The 19231-nt window shown below is 46.2% G+C and overlaps 1 protein-coding gene across 2 annotated transcripts in view; it reads right to left on the minus strand.

Moving 5' to 3' along the window:
* The window catches only part of LOC122920487 (muscle, skeletal receptor tyrosine protein kinase-like), a 229185-nt gene that overhangs the window by 128094 nt on the left and 81860 nt on the right, over positions 1-19231 (minus strand). For both annotated transcript variants that reach the window (XM_044270028.1, XM_044270019.1), the window contains exon 4: positions 18229-18356. In XM_044270028.1, coding sequence (XP_044125963.1) covers positions 18229-18356 — 128 coding nt within the window. The remainder of the gene's footprint in view (positions 1-18228; positions 18357-19231) is intronic.

A 19231-nucleotide genomic window follows, 5' to 3' on the forward strand; every position in this document is an offset into this window, starting at 1 on the left:
GTCATTGTGCCACCCTGTGGCCTCCTCCTAATGCTGCTGCTGACAAGTCTGTACTCCGTACTCTGTCACTGTGCCACTCTGTGGCCTCCTGATGCTGCTCCCACCTCCACACTGTTATTGTGCCACTCTGTGGCCTCCTCCTGATGCTGCTGCCACCTCAACACTGTCATTGTGCCACCCTGTGGTCTCCTCCTGATGCTTCTGTTGCCACCCTCTGTCATTGTGCCACACTGTGGCTTACTGATGCTGCTGCTGCCACCTCCACACTGTCATTGTGACACTCTGTGGCCTACTGATGCTGCTGCTGACACCTCCACAATGTCATTGTGCGACCCTGTGGCCTCCTCCTGATGCTGCTGTTGTCACCACCTCCACACTTTGTCATTGTGCCACTCTGTGGCCTACTGATGCTGCTGCTGACACCTCCACACTGTCATTGTGCCACCCTGTGGCCTCCTCCTGATGCTGCTGTTGCCGCCACCTCTACTCGCTGTCATTGTGCCACTCTGTGGCCTCCTCCTGATGCTGCTGCCACCTCAACACTGTCATTGTGCCACCCTGTGGACTCCTCCTGATGCTTCTGTTGCCACCCTCTGTCATTGTGCCACACTGTGGCTTACTGATGCTGCTGCTGCCACCTCCACACTGTCATTGTGCCACCCTGTGGCCTCCTCCTAATGCTGCTGCTGACAAGTCCGTACTCCGTACTCTGTCACTGTGCCACTCTGTGGCCTCCTGATGCTGCTCCCACCTCCACACTGTTATTGTGCCACTCTGTGGCCTCCTCCTGATGCTGCTGCCACCTCAACACTGTCATTGTGCCACCCTGTGGACTCCTCCTGATGCTTCTGTTGCCACCCTCTGTCATTGTGCCACACTGTGGCTTACTGATGCTGCTGCTGCCACCTCCACACTGTCATTGTGACACTCTGTGGCCTACTGATGCTGCTGCTGACACCTCCACAATGTCATTGTGCGACCCTGTGGCCTCCTCCTGATGCTGCTGTTGTCACCACCTCCACACTTTGTCATTGTGCCACTCTGTGGCCTACTGATGCTGCTGCTGACACCTCCACACTGTCATTGTGCCACCCTGTGGCCTCCTCCTGATGCTGCTGTTGCCGCCACCTCTACTCGCTGTCATTGTGCCACTCTGTGGCCTACTGATGCTGCTGCTGACACCTCCACAATATCATTGTGCCACCCTGTGGCCTCCTCCTGATGCTGCTGTTGCCACCACCTCCACACTCTTTCATTGTGCCACTCTGTGGCCTACTGATGCTGTTGCTGCCACCTCCACACTGTCATTGTGCCACCCTGTGGCCTCCTTCTGATGCTGCTGCCGCCACCTTAACATTCTTTTATTATGCCTCGCTGTGGCCTCCTGATGCTGCTGCCACCTCCACACTGTCATTGTGTCACTCTCTGGCCTCCTCCTGATGCTGCTGCAGCCACCAACAGATTCTGTCATTGGGCCACTCTGTGGTCTCCTATGCTGCTTCCACCTCACCACTATGTGATAGGGCCACTCTGTGGATTTCTGATGCTGTTCCCACCCTACCCACTTCATGACTGGGCCACTATTTTGCCTTTTGGCCTGGCTGACATCATAATTTATTTGATTCTTCTTCTGATCTGTCAGAAGGAAGGAAAAATAAGACGCACAATGGATCCTGTCTATGTAATAGCTGTAAGTCCTGCATGGCATGGTCCCTATTTTGCATCAAAATTGGCTTTTGATTTGGTAGCAAAAAGCAGGAGTGGGTACAAAACACAGAAGACATGCAAATATTCCATTCACGTGTCATCTCTGTTTTGTATCCACTCCAGTTTTTTTTGGCTTTAGCAATACTGATGGATTACTGACCAAATGCTGACCCATTGAAGGCGGATGCTCCACAGACAGGATCCAATTTTTTGGGGTTATTGTTCTGACGGATCAGAGGAAGAGCAAAATAATAATTTACGTCAACACAAATTTACTTCTGACACCCTCTCCACTCTGTCGGGGGGGCTCTACTTGTATAAGAGTTAAGAGATAATAGAACAGGTTCTGTAGAAATCTATGTGGAATCAGTATATCGGTGTAAAAGGAGTGCGCTCTTTTATGCTATAGTAGGATCTTGGGCCTCTGCACTGTTCTTTATACCTGTAGCTAACATTGACCTGTAAGGCTGAGTTCACACTTGAGTTATTTGGTCAGTTTTTACCCCCGTAACTGCCCAAATAAGTGGTGTGCAGTGATTCTAAGAGTGACGCCTATCATCTACATGTTATACTGTTATACTGACTCTTAGTATTGTTTCACTACCACAACAGACTCCCTATGCGTGTTACTGCAAAGCAAAGTGTTCTACACCACTATAAAGACTCTCTGCAGCTAGGAAATACCCTTTTTTAATGTGATTCGCCACAAATAAATTCGGATCAAACCAAATTTTTTCGGAAGATTCAGCGAACCGGCCGAATTGAATTTTTTTTTAAATTAGCTCATCTCAAATTGGAATCCTTAACCAAAGATAAGAGTAGACACATTTATTAACACACAAATTGTCAGGCAAACATTATAAAGTTTCCGTGTTTTGCAGATCCTCAATTTGCAGTCTGCAAAACAACAACACTCATGTGCATGAGCCCTTAACATCATCCCTCTTTAGACACTGTGATTGCTGGAGCTGTTCTGTGATTGACTAATAGCTATTGATGCAGTATTTATCTGTCTGTGCAGTCTTCATCCACAGATAGAGGAGCAAGAAGAAGATATTCTACACTCTTTAGTACAAGTAGTAAAGTTGTATTACAAACAGCTAAACCCTTCACAACACTAGACCGCCAGGGATCTTACCATTAACTCCCCTATTAACAGCCCATTTACTAATTAGGCTTGGACAATACAATAATGTGTGGCAAGGGATGGTTGATAAATGTGATTAAATGGCAGTTGACGGAATAGACACAATTGGGGACTTCTTTGCCGTGTAAACTACTCTGACTCTGTTCATATCTACAGAAGCCAAAACATGGCATTTCCAACTCTTTGTATGATGAATCTCGAAGGTGCCTGAAAGATGCAATGTGTATGCTCTGCCATGGTGTCCTTCACTGTGGCTACAAGAATAGTGATTCATGCAGTACTTTTCTTGCTGTTAAGGCTACATTCACACAAATGTATTTTGTTTCCATGTCCTTTCCATTTTTTTGTGTATAGGATGCAGACCAATTCATTTTAATGGGTCCGCAAACAATGCGGACAGCACAGGGTGTGCTATCCGCATCCGTATGTCTGTTCCATAGCCCCGCAAAAAGTTTTTAACATCATATTCTTGTCCGTTTTGCGGACAAGAATAAGCATTGTTACAATGGATCCGCAAAAAAACAAACGGATGCCATACGGATGTCATCAGTTTTTTTGCGGATACGTAATTTGCGGACCGCAAAACAAATACGGACGTGTAAATGTAGCCTAACTGTGAGGGGATTGCCAAACATCACAGGTACTGTATCAATGTAGGCTAAATCATGGCCTTTCAATGTATTAGTACTTCATCTTTAGAACTTTTCCATTTATTGATTACTTTTTGCTTTAACCTTAACATCTTAAGGATTATGAATTTAATCAATATAATCATGTAAGAATAAGATGATTATTGAAAAACTATGTAAGAATTGGAAAAATTGTAATAAAGATTTATTTTTTTTAAAAAGGAGAGGGATGAGCGGACCTGTGGATTTCCAGTTCGCTGGGTTCGGCCGAACTTCAGTTCAAAGTTCAAGTCAAAGGGGACCCGAACTTTGGTGCACTAAAATGGCTGTAAAATAGTCATAGTAAGGCCCCATGCACACGGCCGTTGTTCACAGCCGTGTGCGGGCCGTGGAACCGCGGCCTGGATCCCTCCTGAGAGCAGGAGCGCACGGCGTCACTGGTTGCTATGACGCCGTGCGCCCCCTGCTGCCGGCACAGTACAGTAATACACTGGTATAGATCGTACCAGTGTATTACTGTACTGTGCCTGCAGCAGGGAGCGCACGGCGTCATAGCAACCAGTGACGCCGTGCGCTCCTGCTCTCAGAAGGGATCCAGGCCGCGGTTCCACGGCCCGCACACGGCTGTGAACAACGGCCGTGTGCATGGGGCCTAAGGGCTAGAGGGCTGTAGAAAAAAAAAAGCTAAATGGGGGTAAGAGTAGGACAATTGCCCTGCAAACAAATGCGGATAGGGAAATGACTTATAGTAACATAAAATAGAAAAACAATAAAAAATAATAATCTTGAAGTAGGAAGCGGAGGTCAAAGTAGAGTAGAATGTTGAGGAGGTGGTGGACCTGGCGGTGTAGGTGGAAGCAGCGGTGGTGGAGGTAGCCAACAATGTTTTTGTTGTTTAAAAAATAAAATAAAATAAATAAATTTGGGAAAGCCCCAAAACATTGGGAAATGGAAATGAGAACACAAAGAGAAAGTGCACTGGAGTATAACAATTGCTAGGTGCGGCCAAGTATACTTGTCTACTCAGCACAAGGTATGGACAAGTCCTGTGGGATCCATGCTTGGTTCATTTTAATGAACGTGAGCTTGTCCACATTGGTTGTGGACAGGCGGCTGCGCTTGTCTCTGATCACCCCCCTGCCTTGCTAAACATACGTTCGGACAATACACTGGCCGCAGGGCAGGCCAGCACCTCCAAGGCATAGAGGGCATGGTTGTTGTGGCGTGCTGACAAAGCTTTTCCACATATTAGCCATGCTAACCCTCCCTTCTGAGGTGTTTGCGCTGCGCCAGCTGCATTGGCGACTTCTTCCTCCTCCTCCTCCTCCTCCTCCTCTGCCTTGTGCTTCCACTGAGCCTCCGGTGTCAGGTGGAAACGCCATCAGCAGCTTGTCTACAATAACGATTACGCTCCAGCGACGGAATTAAGGACGGCACATTGTACTTGTAGCAGGGATTCAGCAGGGTGGCCACCCAGTAAACAGCACTGGTTAGAATGTGGGCAACTCTGCTGTCGTTGCGCAGGCACTGCAGCATGTAGTCGCTCATGTGTGCCAGGCTGCCCAGAGGTAAGGACAAATTGTCCTCTGTGGGAGGCGTATCGTCACCGTCCTGCGCTTCCCCCCAGCCACGCAAAAGTGATGGGCCCGTGCTGCGTTGGGTGCCACCCCGCTGTGAACATGCTTCATCCTCATCCACCTCCTGCTCATCCTCGTCCTCCTCGTCCTCCAGTAGTGGGCCCTGGCTGGCCACATTTGTACCTGGCCTCTGCTGTTGCAAAAAACCTCCCTCTGAGTCGGTGTAAGGATGTAGGGCAAGGGACTTAAATGTATTACTCTGCTATGTTGTAAGTTGTATAATTACTGCAACATCTCACTTTGGTCAGTAAATGGCAGCAAAGGATAAGAGGATAAAAGTCTACATTGGAACTGCCTATCAGAGGAATATTAATAACCTATTTAGGTTGCAAAGTTGGAAAATAGCTAATTTATGGGCTGTTTTGGACCCTTACAAGTGTGATAGCAAACATGACTTATTGCATCACACTCCCCCTGTGTAAGGGCAGGAGGTTCCTCTTGAAGCATGAAGTAAGCAGATGGAGGCTGTGCTTGGTGCCACTGGAAATCACAAGGGATTTTTTCTGCTGAATATGGAAGGGAATGGACCTGCGGTAGCATGACAGGGAGGTTTTCAGTGATGACCCCAGAAGTGGTGTGTCTGTAGGATCCAGTTCTGGAGTGGACCAGGAAATAAGAAAAAGCACCAAGAACCTGCTCAAGGAACTGTAAGTGTGGCTTTGCCGCGTCACATTGCATCACACTGTTGAAGTGGCATTTGGACATGCAATAACGCTCCAAGTACAGTTACATTGCGATGTATAGGCTGCAAGCTAATGCATAGCCCTAAGGGACTCGTACGCTGACACCTTCCTATCTCACTGGCTGATCATAGGGTGTTATATGCTGTGAGCTGGAGTAAGAATAAAGTTACAAGAGACAGACTTCATTTCCCTCTGGATTACAAATAGCATTGCACAATACTTATGGTGCACCCCAATGAGGAACTCGTCCGGGAACATACAAGTGCATCTAGGCTGCTTAATAGACTTGGGGGAAAACATCACATTTACTGGTTTATTGTAAGACAGTGTTACATTTATTGTTGGTTTATTCTCTGTGTACCAATATGTTTTATATATTCTTAGTAAACTCAACTGCTGGGAAAGAACCGTTGTCTGTGTCTGTGTGGCATCGTGTACCCTCTGTACCAGTGGGACCAGCCCTCGGTCTTCTTTCACATGCACCACAGCATGTAGTCACTCATGTGTGCCAGGCTGCCCAGAGGCAACGACAAGCTGTCCTCTGTAGGAGGTGTATCGTCTGTGTCCTCTGTATCCCCCCAGCCAAACTTCATTGATGCCCAGGAGCTGCTTTGGGTGCCACCCTGCTGTAAACACAGTTCCTCATCCTCCTTCTCATCCTCCAGAACTGTGCCCTGACAGCTGTGTACCTGGCCTTTGTTGGTGCAGGAACCCACCTTCCGAGCCACTTGTCAATGACTGGCCGGATAACCATGGAAATGATCCCTCTTCCTCCCCCTCTTCCTCCTTTTCCACATCCTCTTCCATCATCACCCAAAGTGTTTTTTTGAAGGAGACATAAAAGTGGGATAGTAACGCTGAGGACGGTATCATCGGCACTGGCCATGTTGGTGAAGTACTCGAAACAGCGCAACATGGCACACACGTCCCACATGGAGGCCCAGTCATTGGTGGTGAAGTGGTGCTATTCTGCAGAGCGATTCTCCTGTGTGTGCTGCAGCTGAAACTCCACCATTGCCTGCTGCTGTTCGCACAGTCTCTGCAGCATGTGCAAGGTGGAGTTCCACCTTGTGGGTACGTCGCATATGAGACGGTGAGCAGGAAGGCCGAAGTTACGCTGCAGTGCATACAGGTGAGCAGCAGCAGGGTGAGAATGCCGAAAGGACGCACAGATGGTCCGCACCTTCTGCAGCAGCTCTGACCTATCGGAGTAATTTTTCAGGACCTCTGCTATGAGATTTCAACCGTTATCGCACAACACTAGGCCGGGCTTGAGGCTCAGCGGCACCAACTACTCATCGGTCTGTTGTTCCATGCCCGTCCACAGCTCCTGTGCGGTGTGAGTTTTTCCCCTCAAACAGATGAGTTTTAAACAACATGCTATTATTTCCCCCTGGCTGTGCTGAAGTTGGTGATGCAGGTGTTATGCTGACCGGATAAGGAGGCGGTAGAGGAAGAAGCGGAGCAGGAGGCAAAGAGAAACGTCCTGCAATCCTATCCGCAGTCAGGCCCAGCCACCACTGCATTTACCCAGTGTGCAGTTATGGAGATATAACATCCCTGCCCGTGCTTACTGGTCCTTGTATCGGTGGTTATGTGGACCTTGCCACAGATGGTGTTGCACAGTGCACATCTGATTTTGTCCACAACTTGGTTGCAGGGCAGGAATGGCTCGCCTGGAAAAGTAGTGGCGGCTAGGAACCACGTACTGTGGGATCGCCACCTTCATAAGGTTTTTAAAAGTTTCCATCTCCACCAGACGGAATGACAGCATTTCCAAGGCCAGGAATTTTGAAATGTTGGCATTCAGGGACAGTGATCGTGGGTAGGGGGGTACTTCCTCTTTCACTCCAGTGTTTGGGGGATGGACAGCTGAACACTTCTATGGGACAGTGTGGAGATGCTTGGCGATGGTGGAGGTGGTGGTGTTGCTGCCACATCCTCTGTTTGTGGGGTGGCAGGGGCCACTGTCACTCCAGAGAGTGAGGAAAAGGCTGAGACTGCAGCAGAAGAGGGAGCAGGAGGAGCCTGAGATCTTTTGTGGTTTTTCAGGTATGTACTCATGCTTTGCATTTAGATGCCTGGTCATGGAGGTGGTGCTCAGGTCTAGAACATTTATGCCTCGCTTCAGGCTCTGATTGCACAGCGTGCAAACCACTCGCGTCTTGTCGTTAGCACATTGTCTGAAGAACTGCCACACCAGGGAACTCCTTGGAACTGGCTTTGGTGTGCTCAGTCCCTGGGTGCGGTGAGCAGTAGCAGGCATATTGTCTAGGAGACGGCCACTCTGCTTTTGCACCCTGCTCCCTCTTTTGCTGTGTGGCTGGCGCTGTGTGACCACCACCTCTTCCTCTGAACTGCACACGTCCCTCACATGACCTTGATTCCATGTGGAATCCCCCATCGAAAAGCAGAAGAGACTGCTGCATGACTTGGGGCTCAGACTGCTTGGCTGATTTGCAAGGAGGTGAGGTGAAAGACAGATGCCCATGGGCTGCAGGTGCCAACTCTGCGCTTTTAGCAGGGGACAGGGTGGGAGACAATGTGAAGGAACTGGAGGCATGTCAGCCATCAAATCTACTACCGCCTCTACTTGTTCTGGCCTCACCATTTGTACACCGGTATTCGGGCCTACAAAATGACACTGAAGGCCCTACGTGCACCTGAGGAAGGTGTTTTATTTGGGCGTGTAGCTGGCACAGATCGACCACGTCCTCTCCCTGCAACAGGAGCTTCACCAACACCAACAGCACCATGACCAGGGTCACATCCCTTATTTGATGCTCTCCTCATTCTTTGAGGTCACCGACTGAACTAACAGACAGATTAACTATAATAAATCCCCTGTCACGTATGCAGTGCAGGTGTACTTCACACCAAAAATGTGTATATGTCACTTACCGAACTAACAGACAGATTAACTCTATTAATTTCCCTGTCACGCCCAAATGTACCTCAAACCAAAAATGTGTATGTCACCCACCGAATTAACAGACAGATTAACTATTATATTTCTGTGTCAGGGGTACAAAGATGGTGTATTGCACCCACAAAAATATCACTATAGGTCACCCACAGAATAAATAGCCAGATGAAATTCCTAACACTCTCGCTCACTTCAGCTGCCTGCTTCCTGTCCCTGCATTACTCAGAGCTGATGGGCAGTGCTACACGTGATCCAGCTTGTATAAAGGCTGGGTCACATGATGCACCGGCCAATCACAGCCATGCCATTTCTGGGTGCCCACAGCTTAAAAGCTTGTTGATTGGCTAACCTTTTGTGGCAAAGTTCAGGTTCTGGATCCGGGTACCCAAACTCACAAAGTTCAGTAGCTTCGCAGTTCGGGTTTGCTCAACACGACTTGAGGACTTTGCCATTTTCCACCTTAAGGACCAGGCCGTTTTTTGGAAATTTGATGTGTCACTTTATGTAGTAATAACTAGAAATCCTTTTACTTATGCAAACCATTTTGAGACAGTTTTTTAGTGAAACATTTTAGTCTATATAATTCACCTTTAGTTATAAAAAAAATCCCAAATTTACTGAAAATTTAGAAAAATTTGCAATTTTCCCCCCAAAAATTCCCACATGTCAACTAAATGTAATGTAAATGTAATTGTATTTTTTAAGATCTTCTAAGGCTTAGAAGTTTAGAAGCAAATTTTTATATTTTTAGGAAAATTTTCGAAACCCAATTTTTTAAGAACCACTTCAGTTATGAAGTCACTTTGTGAGGCTTACATCGTGGAAACCACCAATAAAGGACTCCATTGTATAAACTACACCCCTCAAGTTATTCAAAACTGATTTTTACAAACTTTGTTAACCCTTTAGGTGTTCCACAAGAATTAAAGGAAAAAGGAGATGATATTTTTTAAACTTCACTTTTTGGGCAGATTCTCCATTTTTATTCATTTTTTCCTGTAACACATCAAGGGTTAACAGCCAAATAAAACTCAATATTTATTACCCCGATTCTGCAGTTTACAGAAACATCCCACATGTGGTTGTAAACTGTTGTATGGGCACCCGGCAGGGCACAGAAGGAAAAGGCAGATTTCACTAGGATAATTTTATGCCATATGACATTTAAAGACCCCCTGATGCACCTCTAGAAGATTATTATCTAGTACTATTTTGTAGTACATATGACTTTTGATTGCTTTATATTACGCTTTTTGTGAGGCAAGGTAATAAAAAAATGACACAGTTCTTATATTTTTTTTTTACGGTGTTCATCTGACAAGTTAGATCATGTGCTATTTTTATAGAGCATGTTGTTATGGAGGCGACAATATCAAATATGTCTACTTTTATTTTTATTTTGTTTCAGTTTTACATAATAAAGCATTTTTATAGAGCATGTTGTTATGGAGGCTACATGATATTATTATAGACCATGTTGTTATGTAGGCGACAATATCAAATATGTCTACTTTTATTTTTATTTTGTTTCAGTTTTACATAATAAAACATTTTTGAAAAAAAAATCATGTTTTTGTGTATTTTTTCTGAAAGCCATATTATAATTTTTTTGGGGGTGATTGTCTAAGTTAGGGTCTCATGTTTTTCGGGATGAGATGACGGTTTGATTGGTACTATTTTGGGGCACATTTGACTTTTTGATCACTTGGTAGTACACATTTTTTTTTACAATGTTGACCATATGGGGTGGATCATGTGAAATTTTTGTAGAGCAGGTTGTTATGGACGTGGCGATACATAGTATGCCTGTTTTTTTTCTATTTATTACAATTTTATGTCTCTTTTTATGGGAAAAGTTTTATATTGTATTTTTGTCCCACTCTGGGACTTCAACATTACAGGGTCTGATCCCTGTTTCACAGCAATACAATACATCTGCATTGTACTGCATTGACTATCAGTGTATTACATAGTGTAATACTCTGATAGTTTGCCTATGAGACCCAGGCTGGGCCTCATAGGCCTCCGTAGCTGTCGGGTCCCCGCCACCGCACCCGATGGGTTAGAAGAGGGAGCACAAACCTTCCATATGCCGCCCTCAGCGCTGACCGTGGCAAATGAGGAGTCAATCCACCGGCATCAGCGTTATCACGATGTAGAAATTTCATTGTGTATACTGACTCTTTTTGCCAAGATTGAAGCAAAAGGTAATCAAAAGGTAATTAAATTGCTTGGCACAGCTAGACATTTTTTTTTAAACTGAATTGACAAAAAAGTAGGAGAATTTGAATAAAATATCATGATCATATTTGTACACTTAAAAATTACCATATATTAATTCTTTCCTGCCCTGCACATTAACAGCATGTCTACATTTTAATACTTAGAGGCAGCAACAAAGTGTTTTAACATAGGGAAGGGAATTACTGTATTTTTCAGACTATAAGATGCACTGGACTATAAGACATACCTAGGATTTAGAGGAAGAAAATAACAAACAAAAAAAAAATTTCATTACATCAGATTAGACCCCTAATCCTCATCAGACCCAGTTTCTTTATCAGACCTCAGATAAGACCACAAAAATCAGACCCCAAGCTTAATCAGCCTCAGATCAGACGCGCAATCAATCCTCTATCAGCCTCAGATCAGACTGTGCAATCTCTATCAGCCTCAGATCAAACTCTCATCAGACCCACCCCATCCTCCATCAGCCTCAGATCAGACCCCCATCATCCTCATATCAGACCCACAACCTCCATCAGACCCCCATAAGCCTCAGATTAGACCCTCATCAGCCTCAGATTAGACCCTCATCAGCCTCAATTAGACCCTGCAACCTCCATTAGCCTGAGATCAATCCCTCATCAGACCCACCCTACCCTCCATCAGCCTCAGATCAGAACCCCATTTCACCCCCAGCCTCCATCTGACCCACATCAGACCACAGATCAGACATTAAAATAAAATAAACTTTGCTAACCTCACTAACCCTGTTTGCTCCGGACAGCACTGCCACTTTCCAAATCCAGGACTAACCGCTCCCTGCTCTTCATCCAGCCTGCACTGCCCTGTGACCTAACATTGCACAGCATCAGATAATAGTACTCGCCTATGTGCACTTTGTTCTGACACTGTATGCAGTCAGGACATAGACCAGAACTCTAGCCGAGGTCACACATGAAACCTCTATCTTGCGATATACATCAAAGAAATATATGGCCTGCCATTACCTCCGCCATGTTTGGTAGCAAATATGTGAGACATTAGGACAGAGTGGATGGAAATAATATAAAATTGTTAGGATGAATACCTGAAAAGATAATACAAAGATTTTGACCAGACTTTGTTTATAGCAAGTGGTTGTCATTTCTAAACTACTGGCCTTTGAAATGCTGGCATTCAGGCTGGTGGAGACGGACAGCTTCAAACAGCTCATGTCGCTTGCTGTCCCACAGTATGTCGTTCCCAGCTGCCACTACTTCTCCAGGAGAGCCGTGCCTTCCCTGCACAACCAAGTATCGGATAAAATCAAGTGTGCACTGCGCAATGCCATCTGTGGCAAGGTCCACCTAACCACAGATACGTGGACCAGTAAGCACGGCCAGGGACGCTATATATCTCCCTAACTGCACACTGGGTAAATGTAGTGGCGGCTGGGCCCCAGGCGGAGAGCTGTTTGGCGCACGTCCTTCAGCCGTCAAGGATCGCAGGGCATTATTCTTTGCCTCCTGTTGCCGCCTCCTCCTCCTACTCGGCTTCCTCCTCCTCTTCTACCACCTCCTCATCCGGTCAGCGACAGACCTTCACCACCAACTTCAGCATAGCCAGGGGTAAATGTCAGCAGGTCGTTCTGAAACTGATGTGTTTTGGGTACAGGCCCCATTCACCGTGCAGGAATTTTGTCGGGGTATAGAACAACAGACCGACGAGTGGTTGCTGCCAGTGAGCCTTAAGCCTGGCCTGGTGGTGTGCGCTAATGGGCGAAATCTCGTTGCAGCTCTGGGACTAGCCGGCTAGACGCACATCCCTTGCCTGGCACATGTGCTGAATTGGGTGGTGCAGAAATTCATTCACAACTACCCCGAGATGTCTGAGCTGCTGCATAAAGTGCGGGCCGTCTGTGCGCGCTTCCGGCGTTCTCATCCTGCCGCCGCTCGCCTGTCTGCACTACAGCGTAACTTCGGCCTTCCCGCTCACCGCCTCATATGCGACGTGCCCACCAGGTGGAACTCCACCTTGCACATGCTGGAGAGACTGTGCGAGCAGCAGCAGTCCATAGTGGAGTTTCAGCTGCAGCACGCATGGGTGAGTCGCACTACAGAACAGCACCACTAAACCACCAATGACTGGGCCTCCATGCGAGACCTGTGTGCCCTGTTGTGCTGTTTTGAGTTCTCCACCAACATGGCAAGTGGTGATGACGCCGTTATCAACGTTACAATACCACTTCTATGTCTCCTTGAGAAAACACTTAGGGCGATGATGGAAGAGGGTGTGGGCCAGGCAGAGGAGGAGGAGGAAGAGGTGTCATTTCTTTCAGGCCAGTTTTTTAGAAGTGCCTCAGAGGGAGGTTTTTTGCAACAGCAGGGGCCAGGTACAAATTTGGCCAGCCAGAGCCCACTACTAGAGGACGAGGAGGAGGAGGATGAGGAGGAGGAGGATGAAGCATGTTCACAGCAGGGTGGCACCCAATGCAGCTCGTGCCCATCACAGGTGCGTGGCTGGGGGGATACGGAGGATGCAGACGATACGCCTCCCACAGGGGACAGCTTATCCTTACCTCTTGGCAGCCTGGCACACATGAGCGACTACATGCTGCAGTGCCTGTGCAACGACTGCAGAGTTGCCCACATTTTAACGTGTGCTGACTACTGGGTGGCCATCCTGCTGGAGTCCCATTACAAAGACAATGTGCCGTCCTTAATTCCCTCACTGGCGCGTGATAGGAAGATGCGCGAGTACAAGCGCACGCTGGTAGACGCGCTCCTGAGAGCATTCCTGACTGACACCGGGGGACAAGTGGAAGCACAAGGCGAAGGCAGGGGAGGAGTAAGAGGTCGCCAACGCAGCTGTGTCAGCGCCAGCACCTCAGAAGGCAGGGTTAGCATGGCCGACATGTGGAAAAGCTTTGTCACCTCTCCGCAACAACCGGCTCCAACTGCTGATATGGAGCGTGTTAGCAGGAGGCAGCATTTGAACAACATGGTGAAACAGTACCTGTGCACATGCCTACACGTACTGACTGATGGTTCTACCACATTCAACTTCTGGGTCTCCAAATTGTCCAAATGGCCAGAGCTTGCCCTGTATGCCTTGGAGGTGCTGGCCTGCCCTGCAGCCAGTGTACTCTCTGAACGTGTATTTAGCACGGCAAGAGGCATCATTACAGACAGACGCAGCCGCCTGTCCACAGCCAACGTGGACAAGCTCACGTTTATTAAAATGAACCAGGCCAGGATCCCACAAGACTTGTCTGTACCTTCTGCAGAATAGACATTTCTAACAGCCTCAACCATCCATCCTTGTACTTAAGTGCACTCATTCTTTATTTTTTTTTATGTCCCAATATTTTGGGGGCTACCCCTATGCAGGGGCGTTGCTAGGTTAAAACATTCGGGGCCTGGGCCCCGGATGTTTTGTCCCATGCCCCGAATGTCCTGCCTGCCTGCTAGATACAACTGTATTGCCGTACACAGAACAATTGAATCTAATACACTGGGAAGAGATGAAGGACCTGTGGTGACATCACAGGTCATGTGATCAGCAAAACAGGCTGTGATAGGATGACCTGGATGATGTCACCATCATGTGACCAGTGCAGGATTGGACCAGAGTGAAGAAGGAGAAGGAGCCTAATTGTGATGTCTGTACATGAGAAAAAGTAAGTGAAGGGAGAGGCAGAGCAATGCTGGGAGTTGTAGTTATTTAACTGAGATGTATGTATTACGGCTGAAGGGAAGGATGTTATTGACATGGAACTGTGTGCTTGAGGTGGCTGGGGGAGGGAGTGATGTTATTTACATGGAACTGTATGTTGAAAGTGGATGGTGGGGGGAATGATGTTTATGTACATGGGACTTAATGTTTAGGCTACGGTCACACTTGCGTTTGGGGATCCGCTTGTGAGATCCGTTTCAGGTCTCTCACAAGCAGCCCCAAATGCATTAGTTTAACCCCAATGCATTCTGAATGGATGCTGATCCATTCAGAATGCATTCGTTCGGCCCCCTGTTCCGTTTTGGAGGCAGACCCCAAACGGATCCGTCCTGACTTACAATGTAAGTCAATGGGGACGGATCCTTTTGCATTGAAACAAAATGGTGCATATTGGGACTTAGAAATTCAAATCTAATACAAACGAATCGGTCCTGAACGGATGCATTCTTAGTATTATCGGTGCGGATCCGTCCTGTACAAGTACAGGACAGATCCGCACGAACGCAAATGTGAAAGTAACCTTAGGGGGTGATGTTTACATGGGATTATGCGTTGGAGGCGGCTGGGGAGGAGGTGAACTTATTTACATGGGACTGTATGGTGGAGGGAGGATTATAACTGCAGGGGGCACTGCAGATCCAGGGGACATTATAGGCAGTCTTATTACTACTGGGGGCTCTATAGGAGGGTCTTATAGGTCTGCCTTATTTCTACTAACTGCACCATGGGGGCCTTTTTACTACTGAGGGGTCTGTAGAGAGCTTTATTACCACTGGGGGAACAATAAGGGGCCTTATTTCTACTGGGGACTCTCTGAGGGTATTATTAATATGGGAGGGCTCTTCTAATAATGGGGGCATTGTTGAGGAGCATTATCATGGTTGGAGCAGTGTTAGTAATGAGGGCATTCTAGAAGGGAATTACTATTGGTGGGACTATTAGGAGCACTATTACTATGGGGGGCAGTAATGTTTCTTCAGGATAGTATTTGGGAGTATTGGGGGGCAGGGGTGTAACTAAAGGCTCATGGTCCCGGTGCAAGAGTTCAGCTTGGGCCCCCCTTCCCTCAGTGCTTTGTGTGTCTTCTTATGTGGCACAAGTGTCTTTGGGCCCCTTCAGGCTCCTGGGCCCGGTAGCGACTGCTACCTCTGCACCCCTTATAGCTACACCCCTGGGGGGGGGGGGGGGGCACAGCAAGCAGCAGGATAACACTGTGGGGACTCCAGTTGGGGGATCATGATAGAATGTGAGGAAGCTAAGATGTCTGTGTGTCACACTCTGCAGAGACGAGGCGGCTGAGAGAAGTTGTCCAGACCGAGTGGAGAAGAGGATGAGAGAGAAGATCTACAGAGAAGATGATGACAGAGAGGAGACGTCACCTGGAGGCCCTGGATGTGACAGGTAAGTGTTGCTGTATAGCAAGTACTGCAAAGTGTGCGGGGGGGGGGGGGGGGCAACATATTTATTGGGGCTTGTGCCCCGGATCTTTTGAGACCCTAGCAACACCCATACCCCTATGTAAAAATGCAAAATAACACACACCTGTGTTGGCTACCTATTCCTCCTTCGCCGCCGCTTCCACCAAGACCGCCACGTGAGCCTACACTGCCACATCCCCCCATTCACCGCCTCCTCAGCCTCTTCCTCCTAGATCATTCCTAATTTTTATTTTTTTAAGGTCTTTTATGCTATTTTAATTCATTTCCCTATCCATATTTGTTTGCAGAGCATTTGCCATGCTCTTGCAGCCCTCTAGCTCTTTCCGGGCCTATTTTAGTGGCCAAAAGTTCGTGTCCCCATTGACTTCAATGGGGTTCGGGGTCAAGTTCGGGTCCCGAACCCGAACTTTTTTTCAAGTTTGGCCGAACCGAACATTCAGGTGTCTGCTCAACTCTACCTGTAAATGCTAGCAGTTATAGAGTGTACTTGGACATTACTTAAAACAAGGTGTCTCATCAGCCTGATATGACGAGTGGTGGCAGCTAGTGATGGGTCATATTTGAATACGCGGTAGGGGTCATATTTGAATTTGTGATATTGTTCGCAAAAATTTTGTCGAATATTCGCAAATTTGAAAATTCGTTATATTAAATAAAAAATGTTCTAGAAAAATCGACGAGGTAATGATCAAGCGTGAGTCAAAAACAAATATATAGCACTATAGAATATAGTGCTATATATTTGTTTTTTAGAATATTCAGATGGAAAAAAATTACGAATATTCTAAACAACGAATATATAGAGAAATATAGCTAATATAGTGCTATATTAATTTTTCAGAATATTCGTAATATTCTAAAACAAGAATATATAGCAATATAGTTAATATTCGAAAAAAACTAATATAGAGCAAATTAGCTAATATAACGCTATAATTATTTTTTTAATAGTCATCATTTTTTTCTAATCTGAACTTCAGATGAAAAAAATTACAACTATTAGACAAAGAAGATCATAGCACTATATTAGCTAAATTGCTCTACATTCGTATTTTCGAATATTCACTATATTGCTATATATTCTTGTTTTAGAATATTACGAATATTCCAAAAAATTTATATATAGCACTATATTAGTTTTTTTGAATATTTGTCTTTTTTTTTTCAATTTGTACAGTTGTTGCACTTCGGCATACTCCTCCCCGACAAGCGACCCATCACCATGGGAATCCCTGGGGGTTAGAATATACCATCGGTTCTCAGTTTTCACGATCTCACCGAGATGAATATTAAAAAAAAACGAATATATTCGATATAGTGCTATATATTAGAATATTCGTCATTTTTCCACCTAAAGTCATGATTCCTCATTGGCCCACAAGCAAGAAGCAGGGATGAATCATGTGCTCAGATGGGAATATATAGCACTATATTAAAAATATTAGCAAATTCTCGAAGTTGCGATATTCGAGATAAAAATTCGCTAGTGGCAGCCAAGAGTGATAAGTCTCGGATGACGGAGTGCTGACAGAGGGATGTCCAGCGTGACCCTGCAGGCTCCAATTCTGAATCTAAGTTTGTGATCTTGACACTGGTTGACACTTGCCACCCAATGTATCTATAATAATAAACTATGTAGTTTGTTAAGTGAGCTACTCAGTTTTTATATGGATGCATGGGCTGGTTGAGATGTTTCATCTGTATGTAGTGCAATAAGTGTGCTTCAGGGCCCATTGGAGGATTCACCTGCTCCCCTGTGGGCCAGTCTGTGCCTGCCCAAACCTAGCAAAAAATTTATAAAATGTCTTTAATACATGGAGCACATTCAGTTTCATATGTACCTAAATGGTGTCAAAAATCTGAGCGGGGGGAGTGCAAATTTCATATTTAATCATTTGTATTTAGTGATCTGTGTAAGTAAGAAGAATATAGATGTTTGAAGAATATAGGTGACCATGGGGACCAAATAGGGACTTTTACAGTCTGATTGTAAGGGCAGCGACATGGAACCTAATTTCCTCAAAAGTGAAGCTAAACATTAATAAAAGTTGTGTTTCATAGATATTTGATAATTCCACAATTTTTCATAAAAATATATTTTTTTACTTTCTTTTGTTTACCTTAATAGCATTTTCTCCTTTCATCCATGAAACAGATGGCTTTGGATTTCCCAGGCTATTGCAAGGAAGGACTGCTTTAACTCCTTCTATAAGCTTTAGATTCGTTGGTGGGCGGGTAATTTTTGGTTCTAAAAACACAAATAAAAACAGTAAATAACTATGATTATAATAAGAGTGAATAAAGTTATCAAAAATTCAATTCTGCTGCTTCGCCGAAGTTCACAATTAAATTTGATTTGTTACGAATTACTTAGTCACGAATCGCATACCATCGTATGTAGCTGGCACAATGCTGGGAAATGGCAATAGTGCAGGCCCCCGACATTGAACCCCTCAGTCCCATTGAGGCCTTTCAGGGGTTAATCGGGGTAAAAAACTAAAAAAAATACATACTCACCTTATCCATTTCCTTGTGGAGAGGCTGTTGTGGCCATCTTGTGTCACGACCCTTGGTCATGGTCGTGACTCCTTGGGAGCCGCATGTTTTGGTGTTGTGTCAACCGCAGCTGGGGGCACTTAGTGGTTTGCCTCAGGTGCGGTTGCCGCGGATAACAGGCATGCGTGCGGTTGCCCTTGGCAACGTGTTTTATGTGCACTCCCTTTGTGTGTTTGTTGTGCACGAGGTTGTGTTGGTTGTATGCACTTGGACACCTCCCTTCACCTGCGGTTGTCCGCGGCAACGTCTGGTGTTGTGTGCATGTGGTGGCAGGGTCTCGGCCTGCTGGTTGTTCTTCAGGACACGGTTGCCACGCATGCCGTTGCCAGCGGTAACAGGTGAGTGAGTGTGTGTGCTATTTCCCTTTAAGTTGGTGTTTTCCCTTCCCTTCTGTGGTGTAGGAAGGGTTAACTCCCTTCCCAGTGTGTGTGATGTCACTGGGTGTGTTCTGACCGGTGGGTGTGGCCACTCAGGCCTATAAAGCCTCTGTCTCTGGCTTGGCTCAGTAGGTTGCTCTCAGCCAGGCATAGCTGGAGCAGCCTCCTGTATATTACCATCTACCAGTGG

The sequence above is a fragment of the Bufo gargarizans genome, chromosome 1 (genome assembly GCF_014858855.1).
Source record: "Bufo gargarizans isolate SCDJY-AF-19 chromosome 1, ASM1485885v1, whole genome shotgun sequence".
Classification (NCBI taxonomy): Eukaryota; Metazoa; Chordata; class Amphibia; order Anura; family Bufonidae; genus Bufo; species Bufo gargarizans.